The following is a 25920-nucleotide window of genomic DNA, read 5'->3' on the forward strand; positions in this document are numbered from 1 at the left end:
GGGAGATTTGATAGAGGTGTACAAGATCATGACAGGTTTAGATAAGGTGGACAAAGAAAAGCTGTTCCTATTCGCGGAGGAGAGGGACACAGATTTAAGGTTTTGGGCCGGTGTGAGGAGGAATATTTTTACACAGCGAGTGGTAATGACCCGGAACTTGCTGCCTCTGAAGGGCGGGGGAGGGAAGCAGAGACGATGAACAATTTAAATAGGCAATTTATTTGAAAGAAATAAGCTTTTAGGGATTCAGTGATCGAACGGAGGAATGGGACTGACTGGATTGCTCTACAGAGAGCTAGCATGGACTTGATGGGCTGAATAGTCTCATGTCTATCTTAATGACTCCATGATCCAAAGACAGAAAATTCAGCTGTTCCAGTCTCTGGCCCCTCATTCTTGGTGCCATTGTTGTCAATCTCCTCTGCACCCTCTCTAAGAACTTCAAATCTTTCCTAAAATGTGGGGCCCAGATACAGTCAGCACATTTAAAGGGTCTCTCATTGGTGTGAGTGACATGGTGTGTCAGCAGGCTGGATGACCGAGGGAATTGCTGCCCACACACGGTGCAGGTGAATGGCCTCTCTCCAGTGTGAACTCACTGATGTATCCGCAGATGTGCTGAATCACTGAATCCCTTCCCACACTCAGAGCAGGTGAATTGTCTCTACCCGGTGTGAACTTGCTGATGTGTCCACAGACCAGATGAATGACTGAATCCCTTCCCATACTCAGAGCAGGTAAATGGTCTCTCCCCAGTGTGAAGTCACTGGTGTGTCAACAGGTGGGGCAATCGTGTGAATCCCTTCCCACACTCAGAGCAGGTGAATGGCCTCTCCCCACTGTGAGCTCGCTGGTATCTCAGCAGGCTGGATAAATAAGCAAATCCCTTCCCACACTGGAGCAGGTGAATGGCTTCTCCACAGTGTGAACTCGCTGGTGCATCTGCAGTTTAGACAACTGAATGAATTCTTTCCCACACTCAGAACAGGTGAATGGCCTCCCCCTGGTGTGCAGTTGCTGGTGTTCCTGCAGGTTGGATGAACTTCTAAACTTCTTTGTGCAGTGAGAGCAGCTGAACGGTCTCTCCTCAGTGTGAAAATGCTGGTGGAACATCAGTTCCCGACAGCTTTTGAAGCTACTCCCACAGTCAGAACATTGAAAGGGTTTCTCATCAGTGTGCATGACATGGTGTCTCAGCAGGCTCGATGACTGAGTGAATCGTTTCCCACACATGGTGCAGATGAACAGACTCTCCCTGGTGTGAACTCGCTGGTGTATCCGCAAGTGGGACGACTGAGTGAATCCCTTCCCACAGTCAGAGCAGGTGAATGGTCTCTCCCCGGTGTGAACTCGCTGGTGTTTCATCAGGTGGAATGAATGAGTGAGTCCCTTCCCACACATGGAGCAGGTGAATGGCCTCTCTCCAGTGTGGCTGCGTCGATGAATTTCCAGCTTTGATGGGGATATGAATCCCTTCCCACAGTCCCCACATTTCCACAGTTTCTCCATTGTGCGGGTGTCTTTAGGTTGCCCCAGATTCAATGATCAACTGAGCAGTCCACACACAGAGCATGTGTACAGTCCCTCCCGTGATGTTTTGTCAGGCTGCGTAACTGGTCAAAGCTCTTTCCACAGTCAGTTCACTGGAACACACTCACTCGGATGTGTCTGTCTCAGTGCATTTCCAATAACACTGATTTTAAAACCTTCTGAAACAGAATGAACAGTCAAACATTTCTCCTTCTAGATTCAAAGGCCATTGATATTCAGCTCCTGATGAATTGAGTGACTTTGTCAGATCTTGATGTGACATTTGGTTTGAGATTTCTGACTGCAAATCCTCCCCTTTTAATGTTCTGTAAAAGGAGTTTACAAAAGTCATCACTGTCAGTCCATGATAGAAATTCAGAACAGAATTCTAGTTTCTGTGGAACATTCTTTCCTCTATCATCCCCAAAAGCTGTAAATCTCTGTCCCACACACTCTCCCTCATTTCCTACTCTGCTGTACCTAATATACACTCTCCCAATACTCCTGAAGGTGTCAATTCATGCTGATTGATTGATCCATGCTCAGTGGTTCCAGTGCAGGACAGAGCCCTGAAAATCTCCCTGCAGGCTGCGAAACCTGGAACTCACTAACTGGTGGAAGCAGAGATGATCAACAATTTCAAAATGAAATGGGATGATAACTTAAAGGAAATAAACATGCAGGGGAACAGGGATAGAGAAAGGGAATAGGACTGACTGGATTGCTCTACAGGGAGTCGACATGGACTTGAGTTGCCGAATGGACTCCTTCAATACAGTAATGTATCTCTGGCTGGAAATATATAACCTAGCTACAGTAATATATTACAGGGCTAGAAAAAATAATAAATGTATTTTATCAGATAACCAGAAATAATACATATAATATGTAGCATTAAACAACACGAGACTCTAAACATTAGGAAAGAGACCATAATTTTAGCCAGGCAAATAAACATGTCAAGCTGAGGGAGCAAAGGATGTCAATGACTTTCGGAGAGAAGGGAGCCCTGGGCCAACCTTTCCAGAGTCTGCACCCTCCCTGAATTCACTTCCTTTCCCTTCAGTTCCTGTAAGTCAACAATTTGCCCCCAGAATGAGAAAAGAAATGGAAAGGGGGAAACATTGATTTCCTCACAGATGTTGCCCAGAGGAGGAAGTATTATTCTGAAGCTCATTGTCCAATTTCCGCATTGTGACTTCCAAAATGGAACCCTGCCTGAATCAGCCAATAAGAATCACTGTGCTCCGCGATGATGGCCTCGGGTTCCAGTCTGCAGGCCAGGCGCGCGGACACGGGAGCCCCGCCCCCACCCATTGTTCCCCTTCCACCTCCCCCTCCTCGAGCCAAGGTTTCCAGGCAACCGGCTGACGTCTCCGGCCAGAGCGAGAAGCCGCTCGGAGAACTCTGGAGAGGGGAAGCTGCGCATGTGCGGGGGAGAGCCCGCCCCTTCCCGTCATGCTGAGGGATTCACCAATGGGGAGAATTGCTTATTTACTTTTTGTCCTGGATTTCCAGGACAGCCGGTGGCAATCTGATCCCTGGAGTCTCCAGGGTGAGTTTGAGTGATTCGAGTGGGACGGTAAGTGAGTGAGTTGGCCAAAAGAGGGATGATGATGTTGTGACTGAACAAGATAAGTTGAAAGTTTTAATTGATTTTAAACCCCACCACTCCCACTATTATTGTATCAGGACCCCTCCTCCCCAGCCCCTCTAATATTGAAACAGAGACACCCCCAACCTGCTCTCACGGTCACAAGCATCTCACCCCCCTACCCATGCCTCCCCCACGGCTGAAGTGTCCCTTATTTTACTTCATGAGAGTTCTTCTCCCTGGACAAAACAGTACTAGAGGGCAAAGATATGTCTAATGTTGTGATTGGAGTGTTATGATGTGGGAGATGATGTGTGCCAGGTGGACCAAATCCACAAGGGAAACTTGGCCACGCTATCACAATAGTTTTGCAATTTGTATTTATTACGAGAAGATGTGTGCACTGAATTCAGAAACAAGGTGTCCACTAAGACCTTTAGAGATTTTAACAATGAAATTAAAATATTTATTAACAGAAGAAAAGATTTCAAGCACATACATAAGACTACAATTGCTTAATGCTATAACAAATCCTAAAATTCCTAATTAACCTGACTCTAAATTACACACCCTCTTTAAGGCAACAAAATGGATTTTAAATTTAATAAGTAACCCAGCAAGTTACCACAGTACCCACTGGGCAATGGAATTCCAAAAGCTTGTCTTCAACTTTAGTTACAGGACACAATAGACTTATGCACAAATGGGTGGAGGCTTCCCGAAAGCTGTTTCACACACTCCTGCTAGATCTTACATGGCCCCCCACATAGCCTTTCAGTCTCCTTTATGTATTTTCTCTCTCTTTAGTATGTAAATTCCATTGTTCCATAGTCTTTGGAACTTTACCTTTCCCATGCTATAAAAATCTTTCATGTTGCCAATATTGTCAGTAACCTTTGGGAAAAATGAACACACTGTTTAGCCTTGCTTATCTGGCTCGTTGTAAAAATCCTAACGTCCCTTTGAAATCCAAACAACCCCTTCACTTATCTAAACATGCAAATTCCCTTCACACCTTCCAAGTTAAGACCCCACTGATGTTTACTCATTAGCATTTCAAGTAAATTTCCACACCTAAATTCTTTTGATAATTTCAAGCTTGCAGTTTCCCTGACTCCAAATGTAGTTAAATCACACAGAGAGAAGTATCCACGCTCACACTCATAAACCTACTCGACAATAAAGCAGAATAATATTATGAAAATTATTACACTTCTGTAACGGGGGAAACTTTAGATATATTATTGATAGTTTTGTCATAAAGTTCATTTGTTACCCTTCTAGTCTTGGAGTACAGTACTGTAGCTACTTAATACATTTCCAATGATGGAGTAATTCTGACACAGAAGGAGTCCATTTGACAACTCGAGTCCATACCAACTCTCTGTAGAGTGATCCAGTCAATCCCATTCCCCTTTCTACATCCCCGTTCCCCTGCATGTTCATTTTCTTCAAGTGTCAATTCAATTTCATTTAGAAATTATTGATCGTCTCTGGAGCCACCACCCTCACAGGCAGTGGGTTCCAGATCATCACCACTGGCTGTTGAAATAAAGTTCAACCCCACAGCACCATGTATCTCTAATCATGTAATAGAGCACTGTGTTTTAGACACATTTTTAGTGCAATAATGTTGGGTGTATCTCAGGTGCAGCAGAGTAAGAATGGAGCGAGAGTGTATGAGATGGAGATTTACCGCTTTGGGGGAATGAGAGAGGAAAGAATGTTCCACAGAAATTAGAATTGTCTGTTCTGAATTTCTATCCTGTACTGACAATAATGTTTTTAAACTCCTTTAGTAGGATCTTAGAAGGGGAGGGTTTGCTGACAGCAATCTCAAACCAAACATCACGTCAAGATCTGACAGACTCACTCGACTCATCGGGACTGGAATATGATCAGCCTTTGAATCTAGAAAGAGAAATGTTTGTCTGTTCTGTTTGCTTCAAAAGGATTTAAACATCAGGGTGACTGCAAAAGCATGAGACACACACGCACCTGATTGAGAGTGTTCCAGTGCACTGACTGTGGAAAAAGCTTTAACCAGTTTCAGAGCTTGAGAAAAACATCACCATTCACAGCGGAGAGAGACTGTACATGTGTTCTGTGTGAGTATGAGGCTTCAACTGATCGCAGAACCTGGAGAGACACAAGGACACGCGCACCATGGAGAAACTGTGAAAATGTGGGGACTGTGGGAAGGGATGCAGATCCCCATATGCATTGGAAACTCATTGGCGCAGTCACACCAGGGAGAGGCCATTCACCTGCTCTTTGTGTGGGAAGGGATTCACTCAGTCATCTCACCTGCAGACACACCAGCGAGTTCACACTGGGGAGACACCGTTCACCTGCCCTGAGTGTGGGAAGGGATTTAGTCAGTTATCCAGCCTGCAATCACACCAGCAAGTTCACACAGGGGAGAGACCGTTCACATAATTCATCCCACCTGCAGAGACACCAGCGAGTCCACACTGGGGAGAGGCCGTTCACATGCTCGGAGTGTGGGAAGGGATTTAGGGATTCATCCCCCCTGCTGATGCACAAGTGAGTTCACAGTGGGGAGAGGCCATTCTTCTGTTACGTGTGTGGGAAGGGATTTACTCAGTCATCCACCCTGCAGACATACCAGCGAGTTCACACCGGGGAGAGGCCGTTCACCTGCTCTGAGTGTGGGTAGGGATTCACCTGTTCATCCAACTGCTGACACACCATGACAGTCACTCTGATTAGGGACCTTTTGGATGCTCTGACTGTGGGTGTTAATTGTATCAACTGAGGAAAGTATATACAGGTGGGTGTCATGGATTGGATAGTTACTTGAGCACATATAAGGAGACCCTTTCTAACACAGAGTGGAGTCGAGTCAGGAGGTATATACCCATAATGTTTCACTCAGTGAATAAATCTATACCAAGTAAAGACTGGCTCCAGCTTCCTCCTTCACCATCAGGCTGTCAGGATTATAACATGGTAACAGAGAATGCTTGTCTCATGGCGATGGTTGGAAACTAGAAGAAAATAAAATTTCAGACAGAAACTTACAATCTGAGTAGCTTTTGTGAGAAATGGCTGAAAGCAAGTGGAAATCGTCAGGGTCTGATTACTCGCCGATGTTCTCGGAGTCTGAGCCGCACGACCAGTGGAAGAATGATGTGGATATGTGGACACGGGTTATGTCCCTACCAAGGAGGAAACAAGGTCTGGTCTTGGCATTGTCATTTCCCAACAAAAGTAAAATCAGAAGCAAACTATTTAGTGAGCTGGATGCCCATCAGTTGAATACTGAAGAAGGTTTGGATCTTCTATTCAGATTCATTGATGAGATTTACAAGAAAGGTGATCTATTGGACAGTTGGACTTTGACAGGTTTTGAACAAGGGGGAAATCATCTTTAGCAGATCTGGAAATCACAACAAAAGACAGGATTGGAACAGCACTAAGGTGAATGAACCCCAGGAATGACCAAGGAACAATTAACAGGTGTTTCAGGCCTGACTCAAAATATCATTAGGTGATGAACTGCCCAAAGTGGAAAATCAGGGTCTCCGAAGTGACACATGATACAGAGAATTCTGAGGCTGAAGATGATGATGATGATCACTTTAAAGGAATTGTACTATTCACAAGGAGCTTTGGTCCCAGTGATGAGTGTGTCAGTCACAGACTCATTCAACTGTGCTGTATTAGACAGTGGCTGCACCTCGACAGTATGTGGATTAGATTGGTGAAAATGTTACCCAGATTCACCTTGTACTGAGGATCGACACAAGGTTAAGGAGTGTGAAAGTTCTACTTGTTTGGATATGGGGATGTCAACACACTGAAGTCACTAAAAAGAGTGGGGATTTTTGCAAAATAGCTGGAGTCAGCCTCTTTATCAGGACTGGTGTACTCTCTAATGAGATACCCTTCCTGTTGAGTAAACCTTCCATGAAAAAGGCACAAATGCAACTGGATATGGAGCAAGATAAGGCAACTGTTTTTGTAAAGTCAGTGGATTGGCAGTTTACTTAATCAGGGTATTGTCGTCTCCCCTTAACAATACCTGATGTTTCTAATCAGAGTCTTTGAGAAGGATTAATTGTATCAATGATAAGAATCAGAGAGAAAAAAACAAATTATTTTAAAGCTAAACAGACAACTTGCTAACCCTTCCTGTCAAAGGTTAAAAATCCTGCTTAGTAATGCACAAGTGCTTGATGAAGAGTATACGAGGCTCATAGAGAAGATTAGAGCAAAGTGTGAAATGTGTAAAAAGTATGCGAGGACACTGTCACATCCTATTGTAAACCTTCCCTTGGCATGTGACTTTAACCAGGTAGTTGCCATGGATCTGAAGGGATGGGACAAAGACAGAAATATTTTCATTCTACACTTTATAGACATGGTAACCCGATTTAGTCTTTCTCCAATAATACATGGCAAGGACAAAAGGGAGATTGTAGACCAAGTCGTGGAGAAATGAATAGGGACTGGACCTGGGGCACCAGCTAAGTTTCTGACTGATAATGGAGGGGAAATTTGTTAATGACGAGTTTAGAGACGTGTGTGAAAACATGAACATTATGGTCATGAACACCGCAGCTGAAAGTCCTTTCAGCAATGGACTCTGTGAAAGGAATCACGTGGTGATCGATGAAATGCTGCATAAAATCTTAGCTGATCAGTCAAACTGCAAGTTGATGACTGCACTGACATGGACAATTCATGTAAAGAATTCACTTCAGATGGTTGGCGGGTATAGTCCCTATCGATTGGTCTACAGGAGAAATCCCAAATTACCCTCTGTGCTGGGCGATAGTCCTCCTGCTTTCGAAGGGACTACAATTAGTTCCATTTTTAATCATTAATTCTTGGACTGTTTCACAAAAAGAAGTGTTCGAATGAAGAAATTATTGGGGATCCTAGAAGAGGGATGTCTTACAATGTAATAATGTTTTGTACAAAATAAGGAAAATCATATTTTCTCTTGGATTTGTTTTGAAATATTGTTTGTGCCGATTGTTACAATCCCGGTCAGGACTGTTAACATTTAAAGAGAAATTCGAACACCCAGTGATAACTGAAAGAATTACACCACAAGATTCCATGTTTAAAAATAAAAACAAACTTTACTATACATATATATATATATAAAATTAAAAACCAGCACTGTGAATTTAACACAATAGTTTATAAAGATTTATGCTTTAAACCCAGTTCTACTTTTTAACTTCACAAGAGAAATTATACTTAACGATATCTTGAAGGTTCGTTCGCTTCTGTTCCTGGGACCATCCCAAAGGGATGTCAAAGCTCTCCAGAATTCACTTTAATTCTCCTCAGTATTCCAGCTATTTTCCAAGCTCTAAGACTTTATGGGGGTCTTTCCATCAGCTTTAGGCTAAGAAACCTTGCAACTTTCCTTGAAGACCTGAAAACTGTGGACTCCTCAGTCCAAGTGTGGGCATAACTACCTTCTTGCTGAACGATTTAAACATGAGGAACACACTGGTTCCTAATGACCCTCTTGGCTTCTCGTCCCACAGCTGGTTCACAGCTCCTGGTCCCACACTTCCTGCTGACTGACCAAGCTGCCTGCAGGCTGCTGATTGAAACTGCCTTCAGTGAGAAAATAAAAAGAAAAATCCACAATGGATCATCCATTGTTTAAGTGTTCTCACTATCAACACTGATCTTACTGAATAAACATAGGTCACATTTTAACTGTAATTAGCCCAGGCTTGTTTGATTAGAATTTCCATCAGAGTTGTGTTCAACAGTTTCTCAACCCAGAGTTTCCATCGAGCTACATTTCAATCCCCAAACTAACAGTTATTTTTGAAAACGTATGAATTATAAACTTAGATATTCGCAGTAGCTGGCAGGAGCACGATGGGTTGAATGGCCTCCTCCTGTGTTCCATGAGCCTCATCTGCATTTAAAGGGAGGGGATCATCTTCAACTGTGGGTGACATTAAAGAAAGCAGTGCCTCCTCTTCTCTGTGTTTAGTTTAACATTTAAATCTCCCCTTAACATTCTCTGAAGTGGCAGATGGAATTTAATACAGAGAAGCGGGACGTGATGTGATTTGGCAGAGGAGATAGGGAGAGGAAATATAGATGTAAATAGAACAGTTCTAAAGAGTGAGCAGGGACAGAGGGACCTGGGTTTCATGTGCAGAGGTCATTGAAGGTGGCAGGACAGAGTGAGAGAGGAATTCGCAAAGCACATGGGATCTTGGGCTTCATAAATAGAGGGGTTGACAACAAAAGCAGGGAAGTTTTGCTGAACCTTTATAAAGCTCTGGTTAGGCCACAACTAGTCCAGTTCTGGTCACCACACTTTAGGAAGGATGTGAGGGTCGCTGAGAGGGTGGAGAGGAGATTTACCAGATTGGTTCCAGGGATGAGGGATTTTAACCACAAGGTTAGGTTGGAGAAGCTGGGGTTGTTCTCCTTGGAGCAAAGGAGGTTGAGGGGAGATTTGATAGAGGTGTACAAGATTATGACAGGTTTAGATAAGGTGGACAAAGAAAAGCTGTTCCCATTTGCTGATGGTTCAAAGATGAGGGGGGACACAGATTTAAGGTTTTGTACAGGAGATATATCTACATTACCGTAGGTATATCTTCACTGTCGCTGGGTCAAATCCTGGAATTCCTCCCTAACAGCACTGTGGGTGTACCTACACCACATGGACTGCAGCAGTTCAAGAAGGCAAGCTCAACATCACTTTCTCAAGGGCAATTAGGGATGGGCAATAAATGCTGGCCCAGCCAGTGACACCCACATCCCATGAAAGAATAAAAATGAAAAGATATGGGGGGGAAATTAGGAGGAACGTTTTTACACAGTGAGTGGTGATGACCTGGAACTCGCTGTCTACGAGGTGGGTGGAAGCAGAGACAGTGACGATTTCAAAACAAAATTGGATGGGCAGTTGGGGGAAATAAATTTTCAGGGCAACAGGGATAGAACGAGGCAATGGGATTGACTGGTTTGCTCTGCAGTGAGCCGGCATGGACACGATGGGCTGAACGGAATCCTCTACTCGAATGACTCTGTGATCTCAAAAGAACAATTTCAGCTGCTCCAGTCTCTCTAGCTGACTGAAGTCCCTCATCCCTGGTGCCATTCTCGTCAATCTCCTCTGCACCTTCTTTAAGAACTTCACATCTTTCCTAAAGTGTGGGGCCCAGATATAGGGTTCAATTCTAGAGGGACAGAATTGAAAAGCAGGGAGGTTATGTTCAACTTGTTTCGAACCATGGTTAGACTACACTGGGAGTACTGTCAACATTTGTCATCTCCATTTAGAAAAAGGAAATAGAGGCACTGGAGAATGGGCAACAAAGATTCACAAGAATAATACCAGAAATGAGAGCATTTAACCCTCAGGAAAGGCTGAGGCTGTTTTTCTCTAGAAAAGAGAAGACTGAAGGGTGACCTGATGGAAGTCTTTAAGATTATGAAGGGGATCAATAATCCAATAGGGATTTCATGAGAAACCTCTTCACCCAGCAAGTGGTGAGAATGTGGAACTCACAACCACAGCTAGTGGTTGAGATGAATAGCATGAATACATTTAAGGGAAAGCTAGATACATACATGAGGGAGAAAGGAATAGAAGGATATGCTGATGGGGAGAGATGAAGAGGGGTGGGTGGAGGCTCATGTGGAGCATAAATACTGAGAGAGACCAATTGAGCCGACTGGCCTGGCCCTGTGCTGTAGACTCAATGGGACAGAGACAAATGTATTCATTTTAGACCAACCTGTAGTGGTAGGAAAAACACTATTTACTCTCCAGGATAAAATAAATGTCCTTCATCAGCTTTTGCAGATAATTTCAGTGGAAATGTGCACATCCAGGCTCAAAGAGCATCAGCTACTGGAAGCAAAGTTGTGAGACCAGCCAGTCCAGCAGAAAGAAACCCTCTGACCCTCCCACTTCACCAAGTATCAGAATGAACATTATCAATACTTTATCAGTGTTGGCTGTTAGACTTCACCTCAGTGACACATTTGTGGAATTAATAAGGCTTATGTTATCAAATTGTACTGTATGTCAGCTCAATGATAAACAGGCCTGTCCCTTTAAAGCTACATTACAGTATCTGGAACTTTAAGGGAAAAAATCCTGTTCAGGTCAGGAAGGGGTCAGAGCACCAGGTGTTCCAGGATACCCTGTTTAGATACAAGTTATAGTTCACAGTTAGAAGGAACTCCAAGCTGATTGGTTCAATTTGTTGTGGGGAAGCTACTTTCCACTTAATTCCAGACTTTTATTGATTGGATTTGAATTGCACCATCTGCTATGGTGAGATTCTAACCCATGACCCCACAGCATTATCCTGTGTCGGTGGATTACTAGTCCAGTGACAATACCACTAAACCACTGCCTCCGCATTCCTTAAATTGTCTGTCTAGCATCATAACTTTTAATGTAGCTTCCCAATCTACCACAGGTGGCTTAGAGTGATACCTTTGTAGTTTCCTTCTATGAGAAGCACGCGGATAAATTAAACAATAGAACCATCTAACCAGCACAGCCCATTTCCATGACAACCTGGCATGTTCTGGGGAGTTCTGAACAGTTTCAAATTAAATACCTTTTCCACCCCAAACACCCTTTCATTCTGTAATTCATATGAAATATGAAACTAGATATTCGCAACAAGTCTCAAAGAGCATCAGCCACTGGAAGCAAAGTTGTGAGACCGGCCAGTCCAGCAGAAAGGAACCCTCCAACCCTCCCACTTCACCAAGTGTCAGAATGAACATGGTTCAGTCCTGAATGAGATTAACAACAACAATAACAGCAAAATCCAAAATCTGTAATCAGTTGAAAAGTTTCTGGTGTCTCCGCAGACTGGATGACTCAATGCATCTCTTCCCACACACGGAGCAGATGAACAGTCTCTCCCCGGTGTGAACTCGCTTGTGCGTCAGCAGGTTGGATGACTTAGTGAATCCCTTCCCACACACGGAGCAGACGAACGGCCTCTCCCCGGTGTGAATGCGTCGATGAGTGTCCAGCACAGATGGGGATTTGAATCCCTTCCCACAGTCCCCACATTTCCACGGTTTCTCCATGGTGCGGGTGTCCTTGTGTCTCTCCAGGTTCAGTGATCAGTTGAAACTTCATCCACACAGAGAACACATGTACGGTTTCTCCCTGTGGTGAATGGTGATGTTTTTTTCAGGCTGTGTAACTGGTGAAAGCTCTCCACAGTCAGTTCACATGAAACACTCTCACTCGCGTGTGTGTGTCTCAGGCCTTTTCCTGTCACACTGATGTTTGAAATTTTATGAAGCAGACAGAACAAACAAACATTTCTCCCAGATTCAAAGGCCGATGATATTCAGGTCTTGAGGAATTGTGTGACTGCCAGGTCTTGATGTGAAGTTTGGTTGCAGATTTCTGTCTGTAAATCTCCCCCTTCTGATAGCCTGTAAAAGGAATTTACAAAAGTCATCACTGTCAGTGTAGGATAGAAATTCAGAACAGACAATTCTAGTTTCTATGGAACATTCCTTCCTCTTTCATTCCCCAAAAGTTGCAAATCTCCATCCCACGCAGTCTGCCTCCCTTCTCACTCTGCTGTACTGAATATACACCCTCCCAATTCTCCTGAAGGGACTGATTCATGCTGATTTACAGATGTAACTCATTACTTCCTATCCAAGATGTGAAAATCTTCATATAAGTATATTTCCTGATCACAGAGACAGGGAGAATCTGAAGAAGAATTTTTTTAGGCAGTGATTGTTCATGATCTGGAACTCGCTGCATACGAAGGTGGTAGAAGTGGAGACGATTTATAACTTTAAAATGAAATTGAATGGGCACTTGAACAAAATACAGTTGCAGGGGAATGGGGATACAAAGGGGGAATGGAACTAACTGTATTGCTCTGCAGAGAGTCAACATGGACTCGAGTTGCCAAATGGGCTCCTTCTGTGCTGTAATGACTATCTGTTACTAAAGAACCATTATTAATATATACGAGACACATCTCTGTTCTACATTAATTTACTGTCCCTTTAAATGTCAGCCATCTCCTGGGGAAACCACCCCTTTAATTGTGAACATTAGGAAAGAGACCATCCTTTTAGCCAGACAAATAAATGTGCCAAGCTGAGGGAGCAAAGGATGTCAATGTCTTTAAGAGAGAGAGAGACCTGGGCCAACCTTTCCAGAGTCTGCACCCTCCCTGGATTCACTTTCCTTCAGTTCCTGCAAGTCAACAATTTGCCCCCAGAATGAGAAAAGAAATGGAAAGGGGGAAACATTGATTTCCTCACAGATGTTGCCCAGAGGAGGAAGTTTCAGTCTGAAGCTCATTGTCCAACTTCCGCATTGTGACGTCCACAACGGAACCCTGCCTGAATCAACCAATAGGAATCACTCTGCTCCGCGGTGACGTCCTCGGGTTCCAGTCTGCAGGCCAGGAGCGCGGACATGGGAGCCCTGCCCCCGCCCCCGCCCCCGCTCCCGCTCATTATTCCCTCTCCTCGAACCAAAGTTTCCAGGCAACCGGCTGACGGCTCCGGCCAGAGCGAGAAGGCACTCGGAGAACTCGGGAGAGGGGAAGCTACGCATGTGCGGTGGAGAGCCCGCCCTTCCCGTCATACTGAGGAATTGACCAATGGGAAGAATCGAGGGACCGGAAGTACTCTGGTCCTCAGCCAATCAGAGCGTGGGCTTTGTGTGAATGAAGATTGAGCTTCGCACAGACTAAATCTTCCTCCTGTGTCCAACATCAGTGAGTAAAACACGTTCTTTTCTCCCCCTTTCCATTTCTTTTCTCATTCTCGCGGCAAATTGTTGACTTGCAGGAGCTGAAGGGAAAGGAAGTGAATCCAGGGAGGGTGCAGACTCTGGAAAGGTTGGCCCAGGTCTCTTTCTCTCTCTCTCTTAAAGACATTGACATCCTTTGCTCCCTCAGCTTGACACATTTATTTGTCTGGCTAAAAGGATGGTCTCTTTCCTCATGTTCACAATTAAAGGGGGTGGTTTCCCCAGGAGATGGCTGACATTTAAGGGGACAGTAAATTAATATAGGACAGAGATATGTCTAGTGTCGTTATATGGTACATATTAGATATAATATTTGTTTCTGTAATAAAGTTTATTTATTATTATTTCTAGTCTTGTAATATATATATATATATCTCTAAATACATAGCTACGTTATGTATTTCGCATCATCGAGTCATTACAGCACAGAATGCGCCCATTTGATAACTCGAGTCCATGCCGACTCTCTGGAGTAATCCTGTCTGTCCCATTCTCCCACTATATCCCTGTTCCCCCGCCAGTTTATTTCTGTCAAGTGATCATCCAATTTAATTTTGAAATTATTGATTGTCTCCACCACCACCATCCTCAGAGGTAGCAAGTTCCAGGACATGACCACCTGCTGCTGAAATAAGGTGCTTGTTCATATCCCACCCATATCTCTGTTGAAATAATTTTCTACTCTTCTTACACTTAGCCCATTATTATCGGCACTGACAGATATTTAAGACTCCCAGCCTGGGTGATGATTTTCAATGTTGCAAAGGTTAGTGATGGGCCAGAAGTTTGGAAAATTCTTGGATACCAGCAAAACATCATGAACAAAAAGAGAGAGCAACTGGAGCGTGACTGAAAACTAGCAAGAGATATGAAACAGACAGTAAAAGCTTCCAGAAGTATGTAACAAGGGAAAAAGTAGTGAAAGCAAGCCTTGATCCCCTAGGCAGTGACACTGGGAAATTAATAATGGCAACGATGGAAATGGCAGAGGCTTTGAACAAGAATTTTGTATCTGTCTTCACAGTAGAAGACACTAAAAAATCCCAAGATTAGTAAAAAAGCAGGGGAGAAAAGGAAAGAAGAAACTTAAAACAATCATGATCTCCAGAACAAAAGTACCAGGAAAACTAATGGGACTAACGGCTGACAGGTCTCCGGGACCTGATGACCTGTTTCCTCAGCTCTTAAGGGAAGTGTCTGCAGAGATAGTGGATGCATTGTTTGTCAGCTTCGAAAATTCCCCAGATTCTGGAAAGGTCCCAGAGGATTGGAAAACCACAAATGTAACACAATCATTCGAGAAAGGAGGGAGACAGAAAGCAGGAAAATATAGGCCAGTCAGTCTAACATCTGTCATTGGGGAATCAGTAGATGTTGCATATTTGGATTTTCAAAAGGCATTCACTAAGGGGCCACATAAAAGGTGACTGCACAAGATAAGAGCTCATGGTGTTGGGGGTGATATATTAGCACGGATAGAGGATTGGCTAACGGGAAATAGAGAGTCGGGGTAAATGGGTCACTTTGAGGTGAGCGGTGTGTAAGCAGTGAAGTCCTGCAGGGATCTGTATTGGGGCCTCAACTATTTACAATCCATGTTAATCACTTGAATGAAGGAACTGACTGTATTGTAGCCAAAATTGCTGATGATACAATAGGTAGGAAAGCAAGTTGTGAGGAGGATACAAAGAGTCCACAAAGGTAGAGCGATAGGTGAAGTGAGTGGGCAGATGGAGTATAATGTGTGAACTGTGAGATTGTCCACTTTGGCAGGAAGAATAGAAAAGTAGAATATTATTTAAATGGAGAGAGGCTGCAGTACAGAGGAATCTGGGTGTCCTTGTATATGAATCCCAAAAAGTCAGTATGCAGGTACATCAAGTAATGAGGAAGGCAGTTGGAATGTCGGCCTTTATTGCAAGAGGGATGGAGTATAAAAGTAGGGAAGTCGTACTGCAGCTATACAGGGTATTGGTGAGACCACACCTAAAGTATTGTGTACAGTTCTGGGCTCCGTTAAGTAGGGATATACTTGCATTGGAAGCAGTTCAGAGAAGGTTCACTCGGCTGATTCCTGGGATGAAGGGATTGTCTTATGAGGAAACATTGAGCAGGTTGGGCCTGTTCAAATTGGAATTTAGAGGAATGAGAGGTGATACTATTGAAAGATATCGGATTCTGAGGCAGCTTGACAGGGTAGATGCTGAGAGGATGTTTCCACTCATGGGGGAGCTTAGAAATAGGGACACAGTTTAAAAATAAGGTGTCTCCATTTAAGACAGAGATGAGGAGGAATTTCTTCCCTCAGAGAGTCGTTTGTCTTTGGAATTCTCTTCCGCAAGGACCCTGGGCCATTGAATATATTTAAGGACGAGTTACATAAATTTTTGATCGACAAGGGAGTCAAGGGGTGAAAGCTAAGATGAGGAGGGATTTCTTCACTCAGATGGTGTTGAAGCTTTGGAATTCTCAACCCCAGAGGACTGTGGAGGCTTAGTCATTAAATATATTCAAGACAGAGATTGATAGGTTTTAGATATTGAAGATGTCAAGGGATATAGGGGATAGTGCAGGAAAACGGTGCCAAGGTAGATCAGCCATGATCTCATAGAATGGTTGAGCAGGCTCGATGGGCTGAATGGCCCACTTGTGCTCCTATTTCTTATGATCTCTGTGTCCTGGACATGAAGCAGTGAGTATAGGCATGTGATCAGCATGGACCTTCAGAAGAATTGGGAGGCTGTATATTAGGTACAGCAGAGTGAGAATGGAGAGAGTGTGTGTGGGATGGACACTTACTGCTTTCGGGGTACGAGAGAAGAAAAAGGGTTCCATAGAAACTAGAACTGTCTGTTCTGAATTTCTATCCTGTACCGATAGTGATGACTGTTCTGAATTCTTTTAACAGGATATTAGAAGGGGGGAGGATTTACAGACAGAAATCTCAAACCAAATTTCACATCAAGATCTGGCAGTCACTCAATTCCTCAAGACCTAAATATCATTGGCCTTTGAATCTGGGAGAAATGTTTGTCTGCTCTGTCTGCTTCATAAAATTTCAAACGTCAGTGTGACTGGAAAAGGCCTGAGACACACACACCTGAGTGAGACTGTTCCAGTGAACTGACTGTGGAAAGAGTATTAACCAGTTACACAGCCTGAAAAAACATCACCGTTCACCACAGGAAGAAACTGTCCACGTGTTCTCTGTGTGAACGAAACTTCAACTGATCATCGAACCTGGAGAGGCACAAGAACACCCGCACCATGGAGAAACCGTGGAAATGTGGGGACTGTGGGAAGGGATTCAAATCCCCGTCTGAGATGGAAATTCATCGGCGCATTCACACCGGGGAGAGGCCGTTCACCTGCTCTGTGTGCGGGAAGGGATTCGCTCGGTTACACCACCTGCAGACGCACCAGCGAGTTCACACTGGTGAGAGACCGTTCACCTGCTCTGTGTGTGGGAAGGGATTCATTGATTCTTCCAACATGTACAGGCACCAGCGGGTTCACACCAGGGAGAGACTGTTTACCTGCTCAGAGTGTGGAAGGGGATTCAGTCGGTTATGCAGACTGCATTCACACCAACAAGTTCACACTGGGGAGAGGCTGTTCACCTGCCCTCAGTGTGGGAAGGAATTCACTCACTCATCGCATCTGCAGACGCACCAGCGAATTCACACTGGAGAGAGGCCATTCATCTGCTCTCTGTGTGAGAAGGGATTCACTCAGGTATCCCATCTGCGAACACACCAGCAAGTTCACACTGGGGAGAGGCCATTCAACTGCTCTGAATGTGGGAAGGGATTCACTCGGTTATCAAAACTGCAAATGCACCAGCAGGTTCACACTGGAGAGAGGCCGTTCACCTGCTCTGAGTGTGGGAAAGGGTTCATTGCATCAAGCACCCTGCTGATACATCAGCGAGTTCACACTGGAGAGAGGCCTTTCACCTGCTCTCAGTGTGGAAAGGGATTCACTCAGCTATCCAGCCTACAGAGACACCAGCGAGTTCACAAGTGATTACAGTGTTTGGATTCTGCTGTTAGTGCTGCTGTTAATCACATCCAGGACTGAATCATATTCATTCTGACACTTGGTGAAGTGGGAGGGTCGGAGGGTTTCTTTCTGCTGGACTGGCCGGTCTCACGACTTTGCCCCCAGTGGGCTGATGCTGCTGGAGCCTTGTTGAGAATACCGAATTTCACATTTCAGAAGGATCACAGAAGGAAGGGCTGTTTGGAAGTTAAAAGATATTTAGTTTGCATTTCTTTTTGGAACCACCCAAAGCATGCCATGTTGCCATGAAGATGGGCTGTGTTGCTCAGATGGTTCTTTTGTATAATTTATCTGGGTGTTTGTCACAGAAGAAAACTATCACAGTTTGAGTGTCAATTTGACTGTGGTAGACCGGGAAACTACATGAAAAATTATGACAGTAGACAGGCAATAGCTAACGTTGAAGGAATTATCACATATTTACAATAAATATAGATTCCTTTAAGGAACAAAAATCTAATAGGTAAAGTGATGAGACTGTGGCTAAGAAGTAAAGCTAAGGATTGCGTTAGATCAAAGGAAGAGACTCATAATGTGGCCAAAATAGTAGTAAGCCGTTTACTTCTTGTTTATCAAGAGTCTATCCAGCTTTGCCTTAAAAATATTCAAAGTCTCTGCTTCCCCTGCCCTTTGAGGAAGAGAGTTCCAAAGACTCTACTTTCTGAGAGAAAAAACTCTCCTCTGTCTTAAAGGGGCGACCCATTACTTTTAAACTGTGACCCCAATTTCCAGGTTCTCCCACAAGAGGAAACATCCTCTCCACATCCACCCTGCCGAGGCCCCTCAGGATCTTATATGTTTCAATCAAGTTACCTTTTACTCTTCTAAACTCCAGCACATACAAGCCCAGCCTGTCCACCCTTTCCTCATAAGACAACTCTCCCATTCCAGGTATTTGTCCAGTAAACCTTCTCTGAACAGCTTCCAACACATTTACATCCTTCCCTAAATAAGGACACCAATACTGTACACTGTACTCCAGATGTGGTCTCACCATTGCCCTGTATAACTGAAGCATAACCTTCCTACTTCTAACAATAACATTCTGTTAGTTTTCCTAATGACTTGGTGTACCTGAATAATTAGCTTTTGTGATTCATGCACTAGGACGCCCAAATCCCTCTGAATCTCAGAGCTCTGCAAACTCTCACCATTTCAGTTATATGCCTGGTTTGTATTCTTCCTGCCAAAATGAACAATTTCACATTTTCCCACATTACACTCCATTTGCCAGATCCTTGCTCACTCCCTTAATCTGTCTATATCCTTTTGTAGTCTCCTTATGTCCTCTCCACAACTTACTTTCCTACCTGTCTTTGTGTCATCAGCAAATTTAGCAACCATACCTTCGGTCCCTTCATCTAAGTCATTTATATAAATTGTAAAAAGTTGAGGCCCCAGCACTGATCTCTGTGCACAACATCTTGCCAACCAGAAAATGATCCATTTATGCCTACTCTATTTCCTGTTGGCTAGCCAATCTTCTATCCATGTCAATATGTTACCTCCCACAGATAAGCCTTTATTTTCCACAATAACCTTTGATGTGACACCTCATCAAATGCCTTCTGAAAATCTAATTTAGTATTCCACTGGTTCCGCTTTATCCACAGCCCATGTTACTTCTTCAAAGAACTCCAATAAATGAGTAAAATATGAATTCCCTGTCACAAAACTGTGTTGACTCTGCCTGATTACCCTGAATTTATCGACGTGCCCTGTTATAACGTCTTTAATAATAGCTTCTCACATTGTCCCTCTGACAGATGTTAAGCTAACTGGCCTGCTTTAAACTTTCAGTGGCAGGGTGGGAGTCAGGTGACAAGTTTACTGCAGCCAGAACATGAATCAACCCTTTTTGAATGAAGGAGTTACATTCACTATTTTCCAATCTAATGGAACCTTTCTGAATCTAGGAAATTTTGGGAAATTTCAACCCACTCATCAACTATCTCACTAGCCACTTCTTTTAAGACCCTAGGATGAAGTCCATCAGGACCTAGGTTCTTGTCAGCCTGCAGCTTCAACAATTTGCTCAGTACCACTTCTGTGGTGATTGTAATTTTCTTGAGTTCCTCCCTCCCTTCCATTTCCTGTTTTACAGTTATTTCTGGGATGTTACTTGTAATCACTGTAGTGAAGACCAATGCAAAATACCTGTTGAATTCATCTGCCATCTCCTTATTTTCCGTTATTAATTCCCCAGACTCACTTCCAAAAGACCAACGTGCACTTTGTTAACTCTTTTCTCTTTTAAACATCGATAGAAACAGCTTTTCTATTTCCAGCTAGCTTTCTCTCATACTCTAACTTTTCCCTGCTCTTTAATCTTGCAGTCATTTTTTTCTGTCTTTTATATTCTGTCCAATCTTCTGACCTGCCAGCCATCCTTGTGCAATTATATGCTATTTCTTTAAGTTTGATACTATCTTTAGTTTTTATAGTTAACCACGGATGGTTGATAGTTTCTTTCTTGTTAGAATGTACCTATTCTGTATATTCTGAAATATGTCTGCCATTGCATCTCTATTGACCAATCCCATAAACTAAATCGTCATTCACTTTAGCTAGCTCTGCTTTCATGCCCTCATAATTGTCCTTCTTTAAGCTTAAAATGCTAGTCTTGGACCCACTCTTCTCTCCTTCCAACTGAGTGTAAAATTCAATCAAATTGTGATCGCTGCCACCTAGGGGCACCTTCACTACAAGCTCATTAATTAATCTTATCTTGGTGAGCAATACCAGGTCTAGTAGACCCTGCTCTCTGGCTCCTGAACGTGCTGTTCTAGGAAACCATCACAAAAATATTTGATGAACTCCCTATCTAGGCTACCTTTGCGCATCTGATTTTTTTCAGTGTATATGTGATTAAAATTCCCCATAATTATTGCTGTTCCTTTCTGAAAAACTCCCATTATTTTTTCCTTTATACCCGTCTGACCATGATGTTAGTTAGGGAGCCTGTACCCCACTCCCACAATTGCCTTTATCATTTCTCATCTTTACCCAAGCTGCTTCTACATCCTGGTTTTCTGAACTTAGATCATCCCTCTCTATTGCACTAATGCCATTATTAATTAACAGTACCAACCCTTCACCTTTTCCTAGCTTCCTGTCCTTTCGAAATGTCATGCATCCTTCAATTGTCAGTTAGTCTGTTCATCTCCAAAGTCTCAGGAAGGTGTTGAAAATGTCAGATTTTGTAATATATATATATATTATATATACTTGAATTTTCTATTTAATTTCAAGATAGAATGAAGTTGAGAGCCTTAAAGGTAACTAATCAGCATGTCTTCCTGGATAAAAGGCTCATGTGACTAACATTGCCATGTAGATGGGCTTTAATAGGGGAAGGATCCATGGGAAGCCATTGTCGGATCAGATTGGAAAACTCCCTGAAAAGGCATCCTTGAATTTCACAGACAGATCAATCTGCCAGGATCCGAGAGAGAGAGAGCTGATAGAGGCAGCAAGTCCCTGTTTCACCACGTGGGAATATGGATGGGACATTGTGCTCACATTGAAAAGACCAAGTTCATGAAGATTTAAAACAAGATTGGAAGATTTGCCTTGCCTGAGTTACAGGGATGACCCAGGAGAACCTTCACTGTGAAAGACAGTTCTGGGGTTAAAGTTTGCCAGACTGGGAAAGGAAAAGAATGGAAGTAAACCCTCAGGAGCAAAGAATCACTTTGGACAGGTTCCAGGAGAATTGAGTGTCTACTTCAAGGGCGGAGTAAAATATAACTGAGGAGTGGGATTTTTGATTATGTTCAAAGTAAAATGGCAAATTTCTGTTTGATAATTTAAGGTGTGTATTGCTAACAAAAGTGGTGTTTAGTGAATATTATTTCTAGATTGTTTGTTGCAGTAAAAGTCACAAAACTTGAAGTATTGTTGTGTGATCCTTTAATTTGTTCACTGGGAATTTGAATTTCTTTTTAGAAGTTACCAGTCTTTACAGAGATCCTAACATTTGGTTTAGAGCCACAAGTTTCAACTTCCCATTTGAGCCTCCAGCACCTTTCTGTCTCTCTATTGCTCATGTCGATGACAGCCAGGCGACAGAGCTGAGGGCTGAATTTAGCTGTGAATAAAGGGGTCTGCACCCGAGTTGAGAAACTGCCATGGGCATCGCACTGATAGAGAGGTGGTGGTGAGGAAGGTGCTAGAGGACTGACTGGGAAATGGTCCTCCAACCAATCAGGGCACAGGAGTGAGTGACCATGGCTAATGGTGACATGACCTCTGGGGTTCAGTGCTCCTGTGTCCAAAGCGGGAGTCACGGGAACAGAGTACAGAGGAGCTGAAGAGAAACCATTTGGGACCAGTACATTATGCACATCCTTTTACTCTAGTTCGCTTTGATCCTCAGTAATTTTCTGTTTGATTTTTTAATCACATCCTATTTCATTACTAAACTTTTATCAGTAAAAATATTTGATTTTTCTGAACTTTTCCTGATTAGGTTTATGCACTTTAGTGAAGGTGGGTGAGAGGGGTTGGCAGGCTTTTTAACAGAAAATGAGACTCTCTAAGGTAATTGACAAAGGAGCCAGAGGGGGAGATGAGGTTTTATTTTTCTGTTGACACACAATGTTAGAAAATGGATTTCAGGGAGTCCATTGTGATTTACTAATTCATCGAAGTTCTTCGAGGAAGTAACAAGAAATGTGGATAAAGGGCAACCTGTAAAGGTGGTTTACTTAGATTTCCAGAAGGCATTTCACAAGGTGTCACAGCAAAGGTTACTACACAAAATAAGAACTGGTGGTGGAGGGTGTAACATATTAGCACAGATAGAGGATTGGTTAGCTAACGGGAAACAGAGAGAAGGCATAAATCGGTCATTTTCGGGATGGTAAGATGTGACAAGTGGAGTGCCACAGGAAACCAGTGCTGGGCCCTCAACCATTTACAATCTTTATCGATGACTTGGATGACGGGATCAAATGTATGGTGGCTAAATTTGCTGATGACATAGATACTTAGGGAAATATTTTGTGAAGAGGATTTAAGGAGCCTACAAAGGGATATAGATGGTTAAGTGAGTGGGCAAAAATTTGGCAGATGGAGCATAATGTGGGAAAATGTGAACTTGTCCACTTTGGCAGGAAGATAAAAAAAAACAGCATATTATTAAAATGGAGAGAGATTGCAGAACTCTGAGGTACAGAGGGATCTGGGTGTCCTGGTAAATGAACCACAAAAAGTTAGTCTGCAGGTACAGCAAGTGATGAGGAAGGCAAATGGTATGTTGTTGTTTAGTGCAAGGGGAATGGAATATGAAAGTAGGGATGTTTTCCTCCAGTTGTACAGGGCCTTGGTGAGACCACATCTGGAATACTTGAGTACACTTTTGGTCTCCTTATTTAGCAAGTGGCATAATTGCATTTAAAGCAGTTCGGAGAAGGTTCACTCGCCTGATTCCTGGAATGAGGGGGGTTATCCTCTAAGGAAAGGTTGGACAGGTTAGGCCTGTATCCATTGGAGTTCAGAAGAATGAGAGATGATCTTATTGCAACTTATAAGATCCTGAGTGGACTTGACAGGGTGGATGCTGAAAGGATGTCTCCCCTTGTCAGAGAGAATAGACATAAGGGAAACAGTTTAAAAGTAAGGGTGTCTCCCATTTAGCACAGAGATGAGGAGAATTTTTTCCCAGCAGCTTGTCAGTCTGTGGAACTCTCTTTCCCAGAGAGCGATGGAGGCTGGGTCACTGAATATTTTTAAGGCTGAGTTTGATAGATTCTTGATTGACAAGGGAATGAAAGGGTTTAGGGGGTTGGAAGGAAAGTGCATTGAGATCACAATCAGATCAGCCATGGTCTTATTGAATGGTGGAGCAGACACGAGGGGCTGAATGGCCTACTCCTGCTTCGAATTTGTATGTATTATCCCTTTCTCCCCTTTCCCCAAACTCTGAAATGATTCACAGTGATAACCCTTATTGGTGAGAGTGGTTAGATTTTATTCAGTATAAATAAGACCTGACACATGCTCATGTCTGAGCAGTAGTATCAAAGTGCAGCAGCATTACCATTACACTCTGGGTAGAAGCACCATCTCCACATAAATGCTCCCTGGTCTGCTCCAGATGCCATGGCACCAGTCAATGCAATTTTTAAAACCTCTACAAATCTCTATGCTCGGAGAATCCCTTCTGATACCTTTTTACATCACAAAGTCTATAACCCAATCATTGCTGAGCTAACATTTGAACGGACCAATTACAAAACCTGTCATTGAACCATCTGTACCTGCCCAAGCCAGATCAAACTCTCAAACAATTGGCTTCCCACGCTCCGTCCCCGGGACAGGGAGTCATCATTCCCATGCCAAGCAGTGAAAACATGGTGGCCTTGACATCCAGGTGTCGTCTAGGATTCAAGGCACTCTTATTTTCTCTGTCCTCTAGGAGCTGCTCATCTCCCTGTTCCCACATAGCAAGTTGTCTGTTCTCAGCTCTGCCAGATATCTGCTGAAGTTTGGCCCCTTTTACACCTTTCGGATCAATAAAACAATCAGAGAATTAAGACCCGAGTGTGGTTCTCTTTAAAAGAAGTTCATAGACAAAGGATACAAATTTCGCCAAGATACAGCGATCAACTTATTCATTTCACCTCCAATTTCTTGCCTTTCACTAGAATGTAGGTGGAAACCAGATTGTTACATTCCACTGAACTACACCCACGGTGAGTTATTCCAATTTCTTTACTGTCCAGTATAATACTTTCCTAATATCTTCAAAACAGAAATCAAACATTCCCATTTGATTTCAGGCATTAACATTTTATTTGTTATTTATTGTAGATGTCAGGCAGGGGTCGGTTTCCTTTGAGCATAGGAGATTGAGGGGAGATTTGATAGAGGTGTACAAGATTATGACAGGTTTAGATAAGATGGAAAAAGAAAAGCTGTTCCCATTCGCTGATGGTACAAGGACAAGGGGGACACAGATTTAAGATTTTGTGTAAGAGATGCAGGGGGGAAATGAGGAAGAACTGTTTTATGCAGCGAGTGGTAATGAGCTGGAACTCGTTGCCTGTGTGGATGGTGCAAGCAGAGACAATGAACAATTTCAAATGGAAATTGGGTGGACACTTGAAGGAAATAAACTTTCAAGGATATGGAGATAGCACGGGACAGTGGGACTGCTTTGCACTACACAGAGCCAGCATGGATTCGATGGGCTGAATGGCCTCCTTCTCTCCGTCCTAATGGCTCTTGATCTAAAGAGAACAATTTCAGCTGCTCCAGTATCTGCAGCCAACTGAAGTCTCTCATCCCTGGTGCCATTTTCATAAATCTCCTCTGCACCCTCTCTAAGAACTTCACATCTTTCCTAAAGTGTGGGGCCTAGATTTGGGTTCCATTCTAGAGGGATATAATTGAAAAGCAGGGAGGTTATGTTCAACTTGTTTCGAACCATGGTTAGACTACACTGGGAGTACTGTCTCCATTTGGAGAAAGGAAATTGAGGCGCTGGAGAAGGAGCAACAAAGATTCACAAGAATAATACCAGAACTGAGAGCATTTAACCCTCAGGAAAGGCTGGGGATGCTTTTCTCTAGAAAAGAGAAGACTGAAGGGTGACCTGATGGAAGTCTTTAAGATGATGAAGGGGTTCAATAATCCAACAGGGATTTGATGACAAACATCTTTACCCAGCAAGTGGTGAGAATGTGGAACTCGCTACCACAGCGAGTGGTTGAGGTGAATAGCATGAATACATTCAATGGGGAGAAAGGAATAGAAGGATATACTGGTGGAGGAAGATGAAGAGGGGTTGGGGGAGGCTCAAGTGCAGCATAAATACTGACATAGACAAATTGAGTTGACTGGCTGGCCCTGTGCTGTAGACTCAATGGGAGGGACAAATGTATTTATTTCAGATCTACCTGAAGTGGTAGGAAAAGCAATGTTTACTATCCAGGATAAA

The 25920-nt window shown here is 43.3% G+C and overlaps 2 protein-coding genes across 2 annotated transcripts in view; one reads left to right on the top strand and one right to left on the bottom strand.

Annotated features, from left to right (window-relative positions):
- The window catches only part of LOC121273703 (zinc finger protein 229-like), a 1112939-nt gene that overhangs the window by 997811 nt on the left and 89208 nt on the right, over window positions 1-25920 (top strand). The gene's annotated exons all lie outside the window — the stretch shown is intronic.
- Window positions 39-2801, bottom strand: LOC121273713 (gastrula zinc finger protein XlCGF49.1-like). The gene is made up of 2 exons (XM_041180877.1): window positions 2668-2801; window positions 39-1856 (listed from the first exon to the last, which is right to left on the bottom strand). Exon 2 carries the CDS (start codon window positions 1507-1509, stop codon window positions 859-861), a length of 651 nt encoding a protein of 216 aa, XP_041036811.1. The 5' UTR covers window positions 1510-1856; window positions 2668-2801; the 3' UTR covers window positions 39-858.

This window comes from Carcharodon carcharias, assembly GCF_017639515.1.
Source record: "Carcharodon carcharias isolate sCarCar2 chromosome 27 unlocalized genomic scaffold, sCarCar2.pri SUPER_27_unloc_1, whole genome shotgun sequence".
In the NCBI taxonomy this organism is placed as follows: domain Eukaryota; kingdom Metazoa; phylum Chordata; class Chondrichthyes; order Lamniformes; family Lamnidae; genus Carcharodon; species Carcharodon carcharias.

What these genes read in the sequence shown, in the direction of transcription:
- LOC121273713 (XM_041180877.1), bottom strand. Translation starts at nt 1,509, where the DNA reads ATGGAGAAACTGTGGAAATGTGGGGACTGTGGGAAGGGATTCATATCC.